This window comes from Helicoverpa zea, chromosome 23 (genome assembly GCF_022581195.2).
Source record: "Helicoverpa zea isolate HzStark_Cry1AcR chromosome 23, ilHelZeax1.1, whole genome shotgun sequence".
Taxonomy (NCBI): domain Eukaryota; kingdom Metazoa; phylum Arthropoda; class Insecta; order Lepidoptera; family Noctuidae; genus Helicoverpa; species Helicoverpa zea.
The window spans coordinates 4886343-4905397 of NC_061474.1; the positions used below are offsets into that span (position 1 = coordinate 4886343).

General features: G+C 35.8%; 2 protein-coding genes across 2 annotated transcripts in view; both read right to left on the bottom strand.

Annotated features, from left to right (window-relative positions):
* LOC124642120 (5-hydroxytryptamine receptor 1-like) overlaps positions 1–19055 on the bottom strand; it is a 150951-nt gene that overhangs the window by 37959 nt on the left and 93937 nt on the right. The gene's annotated exons all lie outside the window — the stretch shown is intronic.
* LOC124642121 lies at positions 13252–18360 on the bottom strand. Its single transcript, XM_047180436.1, has 3 exons — positions 18048–18360; positions 16524–17505; positions 13252–13388 (listed from the first exon to the last, which is right to left on the bottom strand). The coding sequence occupies exons 1-2, from the start codon at positions 18352–18354 to the stop codon at positions 16526–16528; spliced, it is 1287 nt and encodes a 428-aa protein (XP_047036392.1). The 5' UTR covers positions 18355–18360; the 3' UTR covers positions 13252–13388; positions 16524–16525.

Below are 19055 nucleotides of genomic sequence, written 5' to 3' on the forward strand. Positions count from 1 at the left end.
CGACCCTGGTAGACACCTGGATAGACTTATTCGAAGTCTAAAGGATAAATGATTGAAATCTCAATTTAAATTAGTAGTTATAAGGGGCTCACTCGAACGAAGGACTGCCGGGGCTGCGGGACTGTTCGAAAGAATTACCGCGACCCTGGTACATAAAAGGCTTAAGAAGGAACATGATGGGTTTTAGTCAGTAAGAGTCTAACATTCACGCTGCTAAACCACGGCGGGGTCATTGATGATTTCTCATAAAAAAAATGCCATAATGGTAGCTTAGACGCCTTCTAGGTCAAATTCGTACGGTGGGCATGACCAAAACGATCAGTTACTAGTAAACACTACCTACCTACCCTACCCTAGTCTAGTAAGTAGACCTAGTCTAGTTAGTTTTAACGAGGCGTTCCGGTTCTTAAGACATCTGTCAACGATTTTTGGTATAAGAAAAAATGTCCGAATCCAAAGAAGGCGTACAAGAGCTAAAAAGAGCAACGTTCTTCATCTTCCGTTCACCCGCATTGTGGCGCGCTACTTTCTTAGGCGATTTTCCGTTATAGCACCTCCACTATATAGTCATGTTATTCTCTGTGTTCTAACATCATTAAGTGACGCACAAGCGGACGTAGGCACGTCTCTATTTGTATTTTCTACAATAGTTTTGGTAAAATTGTTTTCGTATTAATTGAGTAAGTTGTGTGTTTTAGGATGTTTGTTCGTGTTATGTGATGGAAGGCGGTTTTAGTGGTCGAATGACATCTTTGTTTTGCTAGGTGAAAAAGTTAGGTGTTAACAAACAACTTTGTAGGTGTTTTAAAGCTATTGAAAAAAAAAAACCTATACATATATGGTTTTGCAGAATAATATACCTACCAGTGCTCTATTTCAAGTTACTTTTTCAATGCATATATACGACTGGTAAAATATATTTATTTACTTTAGAAATAATTGTACAGATAAGCAAAATAATGAGTCATCAAGAGATCGAAGTCCAAAACCAAAATATTTTTACTTAAATTTTTCCTGTATTACATTTTTTGTCCACTTTGAACTTTAACCCTTCCAAACATCAAAATAATCTTCAACGGAAGATTTTAACGTCTTATTATTGTAGTTTAAACGTACTTTGCCGTGTTTCATGTTCATTCAAGTCTACTACACTATCAGACTATAACTGAAGTATATTCCTTTGTTTCCTTTATTAGGTAAAATCTCTCAAATGTATAATACTACTAATGTCTTTGCACAATGGGTCATAATCGTGAGCACTTAGGAACGGACATTAGGGCTCAAGAGGAACGTATTCGGTCCGTGAAGTATTGGGACCATTTATCACCGTATTTATGTTCCACAGAATATGTGGGCGTTTTGGAAATTGTCCGTCGCGTGGAGCACAAAATGACTAGCGGAGGTGCCATACCTAACGCAAAATCTCTTAAAAAGTAGCGCGCCAAAATGCGGGTGTGTGGGGACGAGGAACGTTACTGTCTCCGCCCTGATATGTCTTGGACCTGCCCATTTTTAGTTATAACAAAAATTGTCGACGAATGTCTCAAAGAACCAGAACTCCTGGTTAATTCACTCGTAACTGATCATTTCGGTCACACCCATCGCACATACGTACTTGGCCTAGATGAAGGCGCCTGGCCTACCTGCACTATGGCATCTTTGCTATTTCCTTATTCCATGGTATGTCTAGTCGTCTACATTATATATTGACGTTGCAAAGTGTTTATAACTGAGTCTTTTTTTGGAAAAATGGTGTAAGTTTGTTTCGGCTGACTGATGACCAGTATGACTGAGCAGTTTTTGTTGTCTGTGAATAGGAATGTCTGGTTAAGGTTCAGTTAACAAGTCAAGCTTATTATGTTTAGCCTAGCAGTAGGTTTTTTCTGTATTAATATCTGTTCTTGAAACTGGCTTGGAATCTTTTTTCTGGTCTTACAAATGGTAAAGTTCGGTGTGAACTTGAGTACTGGTATTAATAAAAACAAAATGTTCTTTCACTAATAATATAAACTACTGAGAGACAACTCAATTTTGCAGTTGTACAGGTCTATAATAATTCTACCTATTACACAACAATCTAACAGTCATATTGTCATAACTTCCATATTGTTCAATATTCACCCTTATGAACTAGAAAATAAGGTCTAAAACGACAATCAGTAAAGTTAAAGTATTCCTTTAATATTTAATCATTCAGTGATCTTGAATAATTGAACGTCTATTTAATTTTGCAATAATCTATTCAAATTGTAGGAGATTAAATTATACCATTATCATTTAGTGTTTACTAATGTTTTGAACATTAGATACGTCTATCTTTGTGCTCGAAATAATTCCTCTGAAATAGCCTGGAGGTCTTTAATTATCTCTATTACACTGGACTAACTTTTGAACCTTTTTAGAACTTTATGGATAAAATACGTGATTCATATGTCCAAATTAGGAAGTAATTTTTCTATAAGCACTTGTTCTTTTTCGGATAAATTTCGGATAAATTTAAATACTTTTTCTCGGTCTTGCAGACGTTTGGCTCCGATTGCATGCTCTTTCAACCGAACGGAGCCGATCAGAGCCGATTCCAGTCTGTGTGAAAAGAAAAATGCGCGCCGATGATCTCCGAGCCGGTCTGTCTGAACGAACCCTAAGACCACAAAATATTTCGTTTAAAAAATGGTAGCTAAATACGAAAATACGAAACAATGGATACAACACTTAGTACCTTTTCACAATCGATCCCTATTTTTCATACTTATCACCAAAGGGATGCTTAATTTATTAAGGAGTTAATTTCGGAGGGTTAATTACTTAATAATAATCTAACGAAGGGTCTGCACAGGCCTTTCGACCTTCGCAATTGTGTTGATGTCTTAGGAGATTCTCTTTTGAACAGATTGGGTGACTAATGACCTTGAGATGGAATTTCATGGTATTAAAATGACTTCGAAGGGATTTTGTGGTGTTCATTTAGGTTTTTCGTTTAACAAAAAATAATTGAGGACATAATAAAGACATTTGTATAAGGTCTATATCATTTACTAAGAAAATCGTGCCAACACGTCAGTATATCTATATTCGTTCCAGTGATAATGTAAATGTAGTAATAAGCAAATGTTATTTCAAGCAAGTAAAAAAAAACAAAAGAAAAATTCATTCTATTTAAAGATCTCTCTAGGCGGCTGGTTGACGCTTCTCGTGACCAGAAGGCTGGCTATTACCTCGGACAAAGAATCAGCATGGCGATCCAACGAGGTAATGCTGCCAGCCTCTTGGGCACGCTCCCAGTTGACAGCGATTGTTGCAGCGAACAGTTTGTTTCACTAGGATAGTTTTTGATTTTTATTATAAATATGTATTGTAAATATCTATGTAAATAATTCCTTTTTGTTTCATAAAGGCAAGAATTCTATTATAATATATAAATGTCATTGTAAAATAGAAAGAGTATTTTGTAAATAAATTATTATAATTAAAAAGAAAATGAAAAATAAAACGCAAATTGTTACATTAATTATTTCAACAAAAAAGAAAAGAAAATACAGCAAAACAAAAATAGAAACAAGAGAAGGTCAAAAATATCTCTCAAAAGGAGTTTTCTCTAAAAGTTTTGCCCTTTCACTTTAAACGTGCTTTTACTGTGGTCAAACAAAACGTCTATTTTTCTTACCAAGAAAGTACCTTAAGAGACACACTGCAAACTTTTATTCGGCCGACATTATGTTCGGACTCATCAATCAGTACGGACGTAACGAATGGTAGTACGCACATATCAACGATCAGATATTTGGCCGGTCTCAGAATCGACTAAAAACTTTGATTGAATTCAAAATTTTCTTAATTTTTTTTTTTAATCATTGGGCCAACTTTTGGCCGATTTAGTCACCAGTGGGTACTTTAATTTGTAGCCTTAAGGAATATTTTATTCAAATATAAATATGTACAAAATAATTCTTGGCAACAGCAAGGAATATAGAACGGTATCTTATTCATAAGAGTTATGTGTCTGTTTTGTTTTAATCGCCAAATAAATAATAAGATTTGAATGGGTTTGGTATGCACAATTATACAAACTAAATTGAACATGACATTCTGGCGGTTAGCCCATTGAACAGTGAAATGTATTTAACATATTTGAAAATCTACAGAAGCTATATTTAGTTTATATTCTGCTTGACCAGCACAAAACGAAGAATAAGAAGTGATAGTGATCGTAGTTAGAAGCATTTTTGAAAACACTTTTGCTCCAAATACACTTCTTAAAATACCTACATTACTTAAGTATCTATGCCTTCTAAAGAACGCTGTAAGTGCCACCAACTTAGGCATGGCGCAATTCAGACAAATGGTAATGTAGCTACTCTTAAACAACATTTAGCCCAAACTTGGCTATTTCCACGAATCGTAGGCACGTTTTGCGGTTTCCAAAATAGGGCCCCAGGACTTGTGGTTTCCTGGCCCAAATTGAACATTACCTTACTTTACATTACCTAGAAGTTTTGACGTTTTAGAGTTATCGACGTCTATAAAATAATTGTTTGAAGTTTGTTATTGCGGAGGGTCTTGAAATTCAAGATGGCCGACTTCAGGTTTACGAGGGTAAGTAATGATACGCCGAATTTGGGTTGTGTTTAGTTACCGTCTCGAGTAATTAAAAACGGGGTAGAAACTCAGGTATAAACATGAACTTGGTAGGTAATAGTAACCTTTGTTAATTGTGTATTATTTATGTAGCTTTAAAAGTTTGACACAATATTTTCGGATAGAAAATTTAATTTTAGAAAATTACCCTAGAAGACGACAGTTTACCAGCTTATCAATCAAAATTAGAAACATTTTTGGATTAGGAAAAGTACAGCGAAGTAAACAAGTACGTTGTCAGTCTAATAACAATCGAAAAGTATAAATATAGGTGCATCATGGAGGCATGAACCACTAATAGTGATTCATATGAACATTTGACCTGACAGATGTTATGTAAACACCAATAAAAATTATCTTATTGCTATGTACAATTAAAACTAATAGGTAGTACAATGATGGATGTGTGCTCTGCATTTCTTAGTATTTAATCATACATAGTTCCATTGCAATAGTCGAAGCTTGTAGTGTAGTACCTATGGTATAGTTGTACATGGATAAACAAATAAATAACAAACTTTTATGTTTATAATATCAGTGTAGTAATAATTGAAGAGTAGATGCCAAATTTCATAGGTATTTCCCTTTACATTAGACTACAAATTACTCTCTTATATCATCCAGTCCATTTATTTTCTTTCACGCATAATTTTTTAGTTCCTATTTACAATTATTCTCATTATAAACGCAACATTAAAACTCAAACAAGCACAACCAATTGAATTAAACAATTACCATGTTCTATCACTTGGAAGCAGTCCAAACAACGTGATGGCATACTAAAAGTTTTATAGTATTTTTCTCATTAAACAGGCAATATCCGCTGGTTTTGAATGGAAGAGAAAAACCACGGAGTAAGGAACGATGAGCGGAGATACCATAATGCAGGTAGGTCAGGCGCTTTCTTCTAGGTCAAACAGGTACGGTGGGCATGACAAAACGATCAGTTAAGAGTGAACTGCCGAGGCGTTCGGGTTCTTGGAGATATCTGTGAAAGATTTTTTTGTATTATAAGAAACGGTTGGTTCCAAAGAAGGCATTTAAAGGCGAAGAGAGTAACGTTGGGCACCTCCGCTAGTCATTTTGTTTTCTATGAGAAAAACTATTATGTGGGTGTTTGATAACGCACATTGGTACCGCGAACTATTATTTGTAAACACTATAATTTAGAATGACAGTATCCTGTTGAAAACTGACATCATTATTTATTTGCGTTGCACTCTGTTGATTTAAGCGTTATTAAGTGTTTTTCTATGAAAATGTATTGCGTTGATGTTACTTTTGATTCTGCTAGTTTTTTTATTTATGCCTTGTTAGTATGTATAGACTGGACGTTTTTCATTTATCATTAAATGAAGAGCACCGCATTACATATTGTTTGATTTGAATATTTTCCTTTTACCTTTCAAATATACTAAAGAAAATTGTGGTATTTAAGTAGTCTTAAGTTAATCTATGTAATATTATTTATAGTAAAAAGCATCCTATGTAAAACTATAAATTATTTGTTTTATTTATCGAAGTTCAACTGAACTTTTAAATAATTCAATAGCTTTCACATTTTACAGCGAGAATTCATGGAAAACGATAGCAACAGTAAATTATTCTGTTGCCGTAACATGAATAACTATTTCCCACATCTGACATAATCGGCAAATTGTAGCGTGTCTGAAATATGAGAACTATTCAATTGTAACATGCGAGGGCTGTGCTTTTCAGTGAATTTAGGCATAATAAATAATATGTAATAGTTTGACTTTAAAAATATAATTGGACGTAGGAAGTCAACACAATAAAATATAAGGATTTTTTTAAGAGAGAAATGATATTCAGGGATATTTTTCAATTATAGGGGGGGGGGGCATAGTAAGGTGGACCAAAATTGAGACTTCTCACAGAACATTATAATACATATCACTCAATAAAATATAAGGATTTTTTTAAGAGAGAAATGATATTCAGGGATATTTTTCAATTATAGGGGGGGGGGGGGGCATAGTAAGGTGGACCAAAATTGAGACTTCTCACAGAACATTATAATACATATCACTCAATGCTACTCAGATTTTGAAGTGTTCTACCTACAAGATACAAAACATCTTAATACACTCACAGAACATTAAATTCCCTCGACATTGCACAGAAATAACCATACTCCTGTCCTTAAATCCAAAATTAATTAAGATCTCAACCTTCCCACATTTGTATATTACGACCATAATATATTTGGACGTCCCTTGACGTACATACGTAAGATGATTCTACTACAATTAGCGTCCTATGTCCACATAGTTTGACCTCGTCAAACGTCATTATAGATGCACTGTCAATGCCAGGGCTGTCACTTGGTATGTCAGATTGTATGTAAATGAGTCATTAAGATTAACGATTATGTTTTCTTTTTATTGGTCGTTGATATTGTTTGTGATTGTTTTTATTGCGATTTGTATAGACGTTTAGGATCACATTGTTAATTATGGTTCTTGTATCGTGCCAAAATTGTTGGACGTTAATAAAATATAAATCGATTTTTTGACAAAAATACATATTAACCATGTATGAAAAAGTTTTGTCAATCAAAAATGTTGTCCGTTTCTTCCGTTGCAGTCCCTGTATGGAAGATGAATTATTATTACCGAAGTATATAAAATGTAATTTCTTACGCTTTTACTGTTTACACAATGCAAGAAGAAGTTCCCTCCACTGGCGACGTTAAATACCTATTCCCTACTTTAACTCCACTAACAGAATAAAAAATGCCCTCTAACATACAGATTTTAAGCCAAAAAACCAACACAGTTAGCAGTCAACCCTACAAATGCTAGTGTCGCCTCCAAGCTTCCGTGGCTAGGCGTCCGCAAATAGTCCGCGGTCACGCCGTAGGTAACTCCCACATTTTTGTCCAGGGAATTTCATGAACGCGCGAACCGAATTTTTGGTAAATAATATTTTGCCGCGGTTTGCGTAACGGTTAACTATTTCTGTGAGGATTTTTTCGATGCACTATTTTATGTGTTTTTTTTCTAACGCATGGTTGCGTGGATTTTTAATAGTTTTTGGGAATGGTTTATTTGCTAATGGTAGATTTGCCGTAGGCTACCATGTTACAAAAAATACACTTGGATACCTACTAACAATATGCAATACAGCAAAATGCGCGATAGGCTAAAATAATTTATGATTTGTAAAAGAGAAATTAATAAGTTATTTTCACCTACAACTTTGTAGTGTCTACTTTTTATCTACTCTTCTAACAAAAATCTACTGTTTGGTGGCACTTTTAAAAAATGTAACATCACGTCACAGTTCACAATATAAACATTGAAAAAATACCAAAGAATAAAATGTCCACGAAGTGTCCCTCTAATGGTACAAACCAAGCGCGGTACGGGAAACGTCGACTGTGACAGATAGTGCGGACTGCCGGCTCTCTGTGCAAACGTCCAGTTTCCATCAATGTGCTGACAGATGGATTGCTATGCCGTTTCCATGTAAAAAATATCCATGTACTATGTATGGTGAAAGGTTATATAAAGTATGGTATTCACAGATTTTATTTGGAAAGCAATTGAATACCTATATTTAGGACATTTTTGTATGCCGATTACACCTACGCAGGGATCTACGTGGATCACTATTGACTTAATCATTTTCTATTGTCTGACACATTGCGACCTTCAGAAGTGAATCTAGCGAAAATTCTAAACCATGATCAGCAGATCTGTCTTTGCTAAGAAAAGCACATAATTAAAAAAAAAACTATAGTGACTACAGTAGCTTAAAATAAGGCAACCAACTTTAATAAAAATGTACTTACATTTATTATTTTGTCAGCGCCGACTGGAATTGCAAGCACATGACACGTCTCAACTTTGTTGCTCAGATACGGATAGAGTGCAATGAAATGTGAGACACGTAGTAAAGTGAAGCAGGGGTATCAAACGAGTTTAGTTTGTAATATCTCAGTGAACGACTTGGGACGTGTCGCTATTTCAATTAAAAGATGGATATTTTTAATTTTTTGGAGATTGGAGTAACTGAATAGACTTCCAATAATTTTTGGAAAGTCGTTTAAAAAGTTCCTATTAACAGACTTCCGAATAAAAGAAACTTCTATGTTAACCGATTTAAAAATGGGAGGTGTTAGGTTACTATAAGGTCGTCGACATGTCAGAAGAAACTAAATCTTAACCCCGATAAAGTACCAAGATTTTCGAAGTTTTGTTAAAAGTTTCGAAGACACTTTTTATAAGTGCAGCAAAAAATACATTACCATCATGTTGAATTTGAGAAAAAAAGCACCTCGAGTATTGCAGAGTTAAATAGCTAAGTGAAATGTGTCAACTGCATCAAAGAGTACAAAGTGCTGCAGCCTATGTTGGCGTTGAGTGTCAATCACTCACTGTCCCTCCGAACAACGTTGGTTTGGGAGGTAGAGGGTTATACGTCGTATTTTCTTTTTTATGTGCACTGTTTCGGTCGTGTGAAAGAAATTAGTGTTCTAAATCCTTGATAATTTAACGTATTATATTATTAATCCGTATATTTTAGTTACATGCGTGTTTTTCCGATCGGGTGGTATCGCATGTATATACGCGTGACAGAAAACAATTGACAACTACTGAACTATTGGACATACATGAAAGTTGGCTCCTGAAAAAATCGCCCTTCGTTTGTTTAGATCAAAAATTCGCTAGTATGAAAACAATGTGGCAATTGCACATACATACATTCACATTATACTTGTGTTTTAGACTTTTCCGCTTAACTACTTGCATTAAAAAAATCACTCAATGCTCCAGACAGCTGTTTGCAAGCATTAGCCCAATGAGCCAGTTCAATTTCAGAAATGGCCAATATTTTAACGTGCTTATTAAGCGGGATTTAATCTTTAGCGAGTTCAAACGGATACCTGCCATAGCCCACAATTAGTGCGTTTGTCAGTATTTCCGAGGCTCGAAATTTCGACTTGTATTTCACCGCAAAATATAGGCAGTAACCGAGGTGGAAAGGTCAGGTTTCACTTTGGTAATTAGTGCGTTGTATATTCTGTTACGTTTGGGTAAGGGGTGAAGCTAAATATGAATGTATTTACTTGAGTATTTTCTACAAATAAATAAAGCTTGGGCTACGTAATTCCTTCCATCCTTCTCCATATGAGAGGAGGCCTGTGCCCAGCAGTGGGACGATAAAAAGGCTGTAACAGTAACAGTACGTAATTCCAAGATATGTTTAAATTCTACGTAATATATGACGTCTGTTATCAACCGCGTATAAACCTACGTAGGTAGATACAAATATGTCCGGATCGCTAATGAAAATTCTGATGAAAAACCGAATAACGGTCTGATTTAAAGGGATGTCTGATTTATACTGTTATTTAAATCTTCGGGAAAGCTCCGTAAAATCCATTCATGTAGCTTAATGGCTAATCATAATACATCCTACGTAGCTACGTCGACAGTTCTGCAAAAATCAATCTTATGCGCACGTAATAAGAGTTAATTATTACCGTTACATTTGTAACGACATAAGACTGTTTAACACTAGTAGTTTCAGCATACCTAATTGTTTACGACTGTCTTTAATAAATGGCTTGTAAATGCGCATACAAATTCAACACTACGCTAAAAGTGCCACGTGGTTATTGTCTGAAAGATTTATATTGTTTACACAAGTAGTTTTTGTTGGGAAGCACTTATTGAGAGTTTTATGTTCGTCGGTAAATGGTGTTATGGGTCGTGGGGATTTTTTGAAAGAGTGTGGATAACGTGGAATGGGACATCGCAATTTATGGGTCACCTTTTCCCATCTCTATTGATCGTGTCTTTGAAGCTCAGTCACTGCAATAGAATAGTATTTACAAAGATGCACCACGCAAGGGCCGTAAGAGAGCAAGATTTTTTTTCTAGTGACCACATTCTTCTAAAATAGCAATATAGAATACACATTATCTTTTTCTAAAATATGGAAAGGGTACTAGAAGAAAAAATTCTGCTATAAACACTAAAACTTTTAAGATTCATGGTGTTTAAAGGCAAGATTATCACACTTTTACTATCTACAAGAACAAAAAACGAATCAGTCCAGAAAACACGCAAGGTGTGCCAACAAATTGTCACTCCGAAAAAATCTTCAAAGCTGGCCACTTCACCACAAATGGACACAAAGCATTCGTAATGCGTTCTCCAGTTGAAGCCAGGGCGAGATGAAATTTCCGTCTACCCTCCAACCAGACGTCAGCATGACCCAAATTAATTGTAGTTAGCTGCCTAAAATTTGCATAATTTGCCAAAATACAGTGTATTTCGTGTAGTGTAATTCGCCATGAATTCAACTGGTACCTACCTTATTTGTTTTAGGCGGTGAACGTTTGAGTTTCTATTATTTTTAAAAGGAGTTTTTATTAAACCAATATAATGTTTTAAAACTTTCCGCTTTGTTTTCCGAATAGATACGAAGACTTCACATAATAATGTAGTATGTACGTCCTTATTCTTTTTTCTAACAAAATGTAAATTCTAACATTTTCAATATGCAGATCAAACCGTAGAATGCATCTGGTCTGCGGGATTGTTCGAAAGAGTTACCGCGGCTCTGGTACATGTGGTTCTCTTGTTAGGAGATTAGCCAACTGCGCAGGACATGTTATAGTGCATAAGCATTTGCAGACACACAAAGCGATTTCGGCCCGACTCGGGAATCGAACTCGAGACCGCGTGTTCAGCAGCCACGCATGCGACAGCTAGACCAAGGCAGTACATAAAGGCTCTGGTACATACAGGGCTTAAGAAGGAATATGATGGGTTTTGGTCAGTAAGAGTCGGACATTCCCTTACGCTGCACCCACACTCCACAGCGAGAGAGATTATTTGGAGATTTCCCATAAAAAGGATATATCTGGTACAGTACTGCTTCGTTATAAATAAATATTGCTCGTTTGAGTAACAACAAGCGTTTTATGGATGTTCGCGATTACTTTCACGGGATTTTATGAACCGATGCATTAGACCGTTTGAAGTGTTTGAGAATTTGTTTGTTTGTTGTACTCACTGTGTTTGAATGCGAACGTTTTAGATCGTTTGTTTTGTATTTTATTTTGTCTCTTTTGTGAGGTTATTTTGTGTCAGTTTTAGGTCTGAAAATTGAGTTGTGGATTATTAATGGTTAAACGAACTTACCTTAAGTGATGTTTGACCATAATTATACGAGACGTTACATCCGAAGAGATTTAATAATAAACCTTGTAGTTTCACTTCTCAATGTACCAGGCGTCGCACATAATTTTTAGAGCTGTAGAAATAAAAATCAAATTAAAAACCTTTAAATTAAACGTCAACTGTCATTACCCACCGACTGCAGCGCACTCCCCGCACAACTTCATTCATTTTAGAGCAAGTAGTCTCGTTTGATGAATTTTTTTATGGGCTTTAGTTTCTGGGTTCGGGAGGGACTTAAATCTCTTCGGATGTAACGTCTCGTATAATTATGGTCAAACATCACTTAAGGTAAGTTCGTTTAACCATTAATTATACATACGACGTTACATCCTCAAGATTTAATAATAAACCTTGTAGATGTTTAGAGCATTCAATCAAACGAGATTAAATCATAACTGGCCTTTATTTAGATAATAATACAATGTAATAAACACAAGAAAAAACGCTCTTCTGCGTATTGTGGACATTTTAATTAAGTGATTCTGATTATTATTAATAAATTTAAATCTAAATTACATCAACAGCATTGCAAACTGCCTCGGCAAAAGCATTGTCCTCATCTACCGTTATAGGACGATTATAGAACTTAGCAAATGTAAGGGAGTTCCCTGACCAACCCGCGGTCTTTTTAATGATATCTACAGAAACCCCTTTACGGCGTGCGGCCGAGGTAGATGCGTGGCGGGTGCTATGGGCTGAAAATACCTCGGTATCAATACCACTTTCCGTCAACACGTCTTTAATCCATCTGCTTATAGATGCGGCACTAGCGTTATGGATTGGTTTCTTGGTGGTGAGAATAAGTCTTTCGGTCAGTGGTAAGCTCCTATAAATCTTAGTAGCTTCGATATACGCGGACAATGTTTTTGCTGGGCAAACTTGATCTCTGTTGCGAAAAAAAGGTATAACTAATTTAGGCGCTGCCCTATTGGGTGCCGAAGTTTTTATTAGATCGTTTATATAAATGACTATCTTCGCGCTACTCACTTCAACACTGGACAAACGTATAAGCGATAGCGTCTGCACACGTTGTGCAGTTGACAATGCGAGCAGAGCCACTAACTTTTTGGTTAGAGAAGCCAGGCATAGATTCTCATTTGGGTACAATTTTGAAAGATGATCTAGTACCAAATTAGGGTCCCATGTATATTTATATCTAGGGAAGGAAGGTTTGGTTCTATACACGCCCTTCATAAACCTTTTAATTCGATCATCTTCACTTATAGATTTACCCAGTATTAACGTAAGTGCGGAACGGCAGGTGTTAAGGGTTGAAAAATTTGCGCCTAAATTATATTCGTTAACTAAAAATTCTAGAATACATGGAATACTCTTATCAAAGATATAAATATTCTTTTCAATACAAAAGAACCACCATTTTCTTAAAACAACGTTATATTGTTTGAGAGTGGTGTCAGCTAACGATGAAATCATAATCTTAATAGCACTTTCTGGTAACGATTGTGTTATGTACGATTGCTTGATAATACTGACGACACCAGGGTAAGTCCTTTCCAAAGTGGGTGTGGTGTCCTGGAAGGTGATAAAAGCAATAAGGGACTCGGTTCCAAATAAATAACCTGATTCCGAGCAAGGGATAAAAACAGTGGGTACCATGGCTGGCTAGGCCAATACGGTACCACTACAATGCCAGTAGCTTTATCATTAATTATTTTTCTTAAGCACTTTAGAATCAACGAGAACGGGGGGAAAGCGTAGAAAAAATATTGAGACCAGTCTAATGTAAATGCATCTATATTATACGCTGACGGATCTCTTTTCCATGAAATGTACTTTTTACATTTCGTGTTTAATCTCGAGGCAAACAGATCTATTTGGGGGTCCCCAAAAGTATTTGTAATTTTATCGAAAGCCGATGAAGATAAATTCCATTCAATATCAATATTTAAACGTCTAGATTCATGATCTGCTTCTGTATTATCTTTAGACTTAATGTAAGAAGCAAAAACAAACAGATTTCTTACTTCACACCATTGCCAAATTTGTCTAGCAACATCATTAAGATGCACGTGCTGCACCCCCCCGTACCTATTTACATATGCTATAGCTGTGGTGTTGTCAATTCTAAGTAAAATTTCCTTATTACGAAGGTCTTTAGCAAAACACTGTAGACCGAAAAAAGCTGCTTTCAATTCTAAAAGATTTATTTGTTCCTTAGACTCTGTATCACTCCAAAAACCGTGAGCTCGTACTCCGTCACAAAATATACCCCAACCCGTTAGGGATGAATCGGAAAAGATTTCTAGATCATATCTACCACTTCGAATTGGATTTTTTGCCGTTAAAATAGTATCTTGCCACCAAGAAAACTCTGACTTAAGATTGGGTGAAAGGTTCATAACACAATCGTAACTACCTTTAGAATCACGCAACGCTAGAAATTTTTCATGTTCGAAACGTTTCGTGTATAACCACCCATATGAAATAGCTGGACAAACCGAGCAGAGTAACCCCAGGTATTTTGCAAAATCTCTTATTAACAAAGGGGTGAATTTCCCGGGACCAAAAATTGCGTGGCATCGATGAAATCGGTACTAAAAATCATTGTTATAATATTCTTATATTTTTTTCTAAGTAGGTGAAATAGTAATCTATGTGTAGCACTAAATATTTTGTTAATAGGATTAATAGGTTCTCCAAAAAAAATAATTAAACCTCAAAATCTTTCATTGCCGTGTTTGTCCACACGTCACCTTGATGTGTTCTAGACCTTATTGATAAAAATGTATTAGTTATTTATATTAAAACCTATTTTTATTTGATTCGTGAATAGTTAAAGTATTGTTACAGGATACATTTGTTCAAATATTTAAACAATACAACGAATGGTTAATAAAAAATAGTTTGTCTCAGAACTACCATTCATCGCCATGTCCTAAACATATTTGAGAATATTGCTTTTTCTAACGGTTTGCGTCCCTCCCGCTGTGCGCTAAATGTTGCATATTAGTGGACGTCAAGTGTTCGACGTGGAATTACGTGTGCACGTGCCTGCGTTTTCGCGCCATAAATGTAATTATTCAATTTTTTTAGTACTGGACATTTTTTCTTTCATCGCCGTGGATAGGTCTAACTTCTGTTTGAATAAGTTTGTCCTCTTAATTGATCATTCGGTACAATGCCATTTATCTTATGATTATTTGTGACGTGTTAATTACTGTGAATTATTAACAGATTTTTGTTTTTTTGATGTTTTTGCCTTGATATTCATCGCCGCGCTCTCATTTCCGTGGTTTCCGTGGTCAAAATTTGCTATGTCAATGAAAAAAAATACACGGGGATGAAAAAATTTTCATTTCCATGCCTTGTAAAACAATTTCGTTTCATTGCCGTGGCCACATGTTTCATTACCGTGACTTATGTTTTCATCGCCACGGCATGATTAAGAAAAAAAATCAATTTGTACTATACAGTCAACTACAAAATGATATTTCCACGTTCACCTCACAAAAAAATTATAAACATAATAATGGATTGATTCTTTCTAGAAAGCCAAGATGCCTAAACCGAAACTATCGGAAGAGGAGAGAAAGGAAAGAAAAATATTGTCTGAAAGAAACGACGTGAAAAGTTCTTTCATTGCTATGGACGCACGTTTCATTGCCGTGCATGCATGTTTCATTGCCGTGCCATGAAAATTTTAAGCTTGTATATCTCGTTAGATTTTTAAGCTATCTACTAGATATTAAGTAAGAATACATATCTTATCTAAAACTTAAATAAAAACTAATTTTCCTTGTTCTAAAGTTGAAGAATAAAAAATCCACGGAAATGAAGATTTTATTGGACCTGTTGAAATTCACCCAAAGATTTCTTTTTAGCCATTCTTTTTGTTTGTTCAAGTATTTTTTGACGTTTTAATTCTGGCAGCATTAAACACATTTCATGAGAATTTATTTCAAAACCTAGAAACTTTTGAATTTGTTTCGGTATTAGTGTACTTTTTTCTTTATTAATTACAAAGCCTAATCTTTCTAAAACGTGAACAGCAATTGTAGTACTTTCCATGCAACTACTAAAAGAGTTATTTATGCATAACAAATCATCTAAATAAACAACCAGGAGTAATCCTTGGTTTCGAAGATGAGTTACCACTGGCTTCATTAATTTTGTAAAAACAAAAGGTGCTATTGACAAGCCAAATGGGAGACATTGAAATTCAAAAATTGAACCTTGAAATCTAAAACGGAGATATTTTTTACTAGAATTGTGAATGGGCACTAAAAAGTATGCTTCTTGCAGATCCATAGTTGTCATAAAACAATCTTTGCTAATCAATTTAGCAGCGGTACGAATGTCTTCCATCTTAAAGTGCTCCGGCCTTATAAATTTATTAAGACATTTTAAATTTAGAATGAACCTAAACGACCCGTCACTTTTTGGAATCAAAAAAATTGTTGATATAAACTGATCGGGTACGTCATGGCATCTTTTTATAGCCCCTGAAGACAATAATTTAGAAATAGAGAGCTTTAAATGTTTAAGTTCAGTTTTACTAAATCTTGGGTTAGATGGTACGAATTCTTGGAAAGGAAGCTCAACAAAAGGGATTTTAAAACCCTTTACATAGTTCAACACTACTGTGTCTTTGGTTATTGATTGCCAGTGGTTAATATAGTGTCGCAATCTACCAGCATGAATTATTACCTCTAGTGGTTCCTGCGAGTTCTGTCCGTCTTCCGGGCAGGCGGGGCTCGATTGGATGCTGGCTGCCTCCGACCCTGTTGTGTCGATTGTCCTTGACTGGGTGTGTACCGCGGTTTCTGCCCACCCGGCTTGGAACCTTTGGTTGATTGAAACCTGGGTGGGCCCCTCCAGTTTCCCTGTTGTCTAGATGTAGAAGGAACGCTAAAATTGTTGCGTTTTATTTGAAGTCCCGATTTTTCAGCCGTTTTCGTGGCCTTGATTTTTTCTCCAAGGTCCGTTCCAAAAAGAAATGAATCTCGCTTTAAATCACTCATAGTAGCCGTAAATTTTTTATCCAGTGCTGAGGTAATCAACTTTCTCCTATGTTGAGAATTCTCGTAGTGTAGATCCAGGAAAATTCTACTGACATCTGACAGTTTTTTCAATATTTCCATCTTCGGCTGATCGTCTTTAATCAGAGACGAAGCCAGATTACCCAGGCCAGCAATGCCTAGCCCAAGTTGATTCTGAGCTTTTTCGAGCAATTTATCCCGATGCTTAATGCTATCACTTATGACCGCCGACATTTCTAAGTTAAGCTTTGGCGCTTTTGATAAGGTAAAGTTCTCCGGCGTTAGGGTTGCTTTCATGATGGCTTCCTTCGCCTCTCTAGTCAGCCCCTCTACTAGAATTCTACCCCAACGTTTAGAGATCTCCTCATTTATAGGTGGACCCAAGATCTCCTCTTTGCCTGTTGAGTCACCTAGCGCTTCTAATATTTCAGGCGGCAAAACGTCGGGTTCTACTATTATGGCATCATTTGAACTAGCAATATGGCCCTGAGGGATGATAATAGGTGCATCGCTGGTGTGCGATGGACTATTGGGTATGACAACCTCAGATCTCATTGGATTATTTCTTCTTATCACTTCCGAATCATCGGAATACAAAGACAACCGCCGGGAGTCAGGTGTACGCGATCTTGAGTGAGAAGAATAATGTTCTGCAAGATAAGCGGAAAAGAACAATTGTTGTAATCGTTCAAAGTTTGTCTGCGAACGTACTCGCGGTACGCCATTCGACTGTTTATTTGTCAAGCTGCAGGATTCAGCGTGTTTAATATTTTAAAGTCATTGTACGTATTCACGATACGCCACTAGACTAATTAGTTATCAGCCGTGCTCACGTCACGGAGTATAACACGTGTTGATGCAAGGACTTCATAAATTTGCAATCTTATTAGGACCTACTGATATACTTACTTGTCGAATAAAACAAAAAGAAACACCCGACATACTAATCTCGACCTTATTCCGAACGTATTAAACAATGTACTATGTTCAAGGGAAAAAATAAAAAAGTTACCGCAAAATGAAGGTAGATAAAAAAAAAAAAAAAAATTGCAGTAAGATCGTATAAAAATAACATAATTTGAAACAACGAGTTCATAGATATAATAATGATTCTAAGAAACACAGCCGATTGGCAATATAATTCAAATTAGGAACATAGCATAGTAAAGAAGTAGGTTATTAGAGTACTAACCTTCCTCATGTTGACCAGATGATGACGATGACGAACGCAGTTTTCGTTCTAAACGCCTTATCTTTCGAAGAATTTCCGATTTACTACGTTCCCTTTTACGTTTTCCCATAATGACACTGTATTTTCCAGCACTTAAAATATTTTTTAACCCACGCGATGTTTCGACGCCTGCACATAGAAAAGGAATGAAGTTGTGCGGGGAGTGCGCTGCAGTCGGTGGGTAATGACAGTTGACGTTTAATTTAAAGGTTTTTAATTTGATTTTTATTTCTACAGCTCTAAAAATTATGTGCGACGCCTGGTACATTGAGAAGTGAAACTACAAGGTTTATTATTAAATCTTGAGGATGTAACGTCGTATGTATAATTTTGTTCGTCTTTTTGTGAGCAAGTGATAATAATTAAGTTTATCAAAATTAATCACTAGCTATGTAAACTTTTTTCTTTTATGCCAACCAAACTTCAAGGTACCAAATAAGAAGCAAACAAATACTGAAAAATAATTCTCTAGATTCTAGATAAAATAAAAATATTATATTTTTGTTCTAGAACTGAACCATATTTGAATGTGTTGTTATACGAATGTGATGAGTTTAATTTACAATTCTGTTATTCTGTTACAGCCTTTTTATCGTCCCACTGCTGGGCACAGGCCTCCTCTCACACGGAGAAGGATTGAGCATTAATCACCACGCTTGCTCAATGCGGGTTGGTGATTTCAGACTATATAGTCCAGGTTTCCTCAAGATGTTTTCCTTCACCTTTTTTATCAGCCATTGGTGTCTAAGATATACTTAGAAAGTACATACAAACTTAGAAAAGTTGCATTGGTACTTGCCTGAACTGGAATCGAACCCACACCCTCATACTCGAGAGGCTGGTTCTTTACCCACTAGGCCACCACGACTTTAACGAACGCACGAATTTACAATTATTCCATTTGTAACCCTTTTTTAGTTCGCAAAAAACAATAATTGGGGACCTTCAAAGTTGGATCAAAACATATTC

Bases quoted from the DNA above. Each gene is read 5' to 3' on its own strand.
- LOC124642121 (XM_047180436.1), bottom strand. From the start codon at position 18,354: ATGTACCAGGCGTCGCACATAATTTTTAGAGCTGTAGAAATAAAAATC. The intron at 17,506-18,047 runs GTTAGTACTCTA...CTTATCTTGCAG, and splicing joins ATCTGGTCAACATGAGGAAG to AACATTATTCTTCTCACTCA.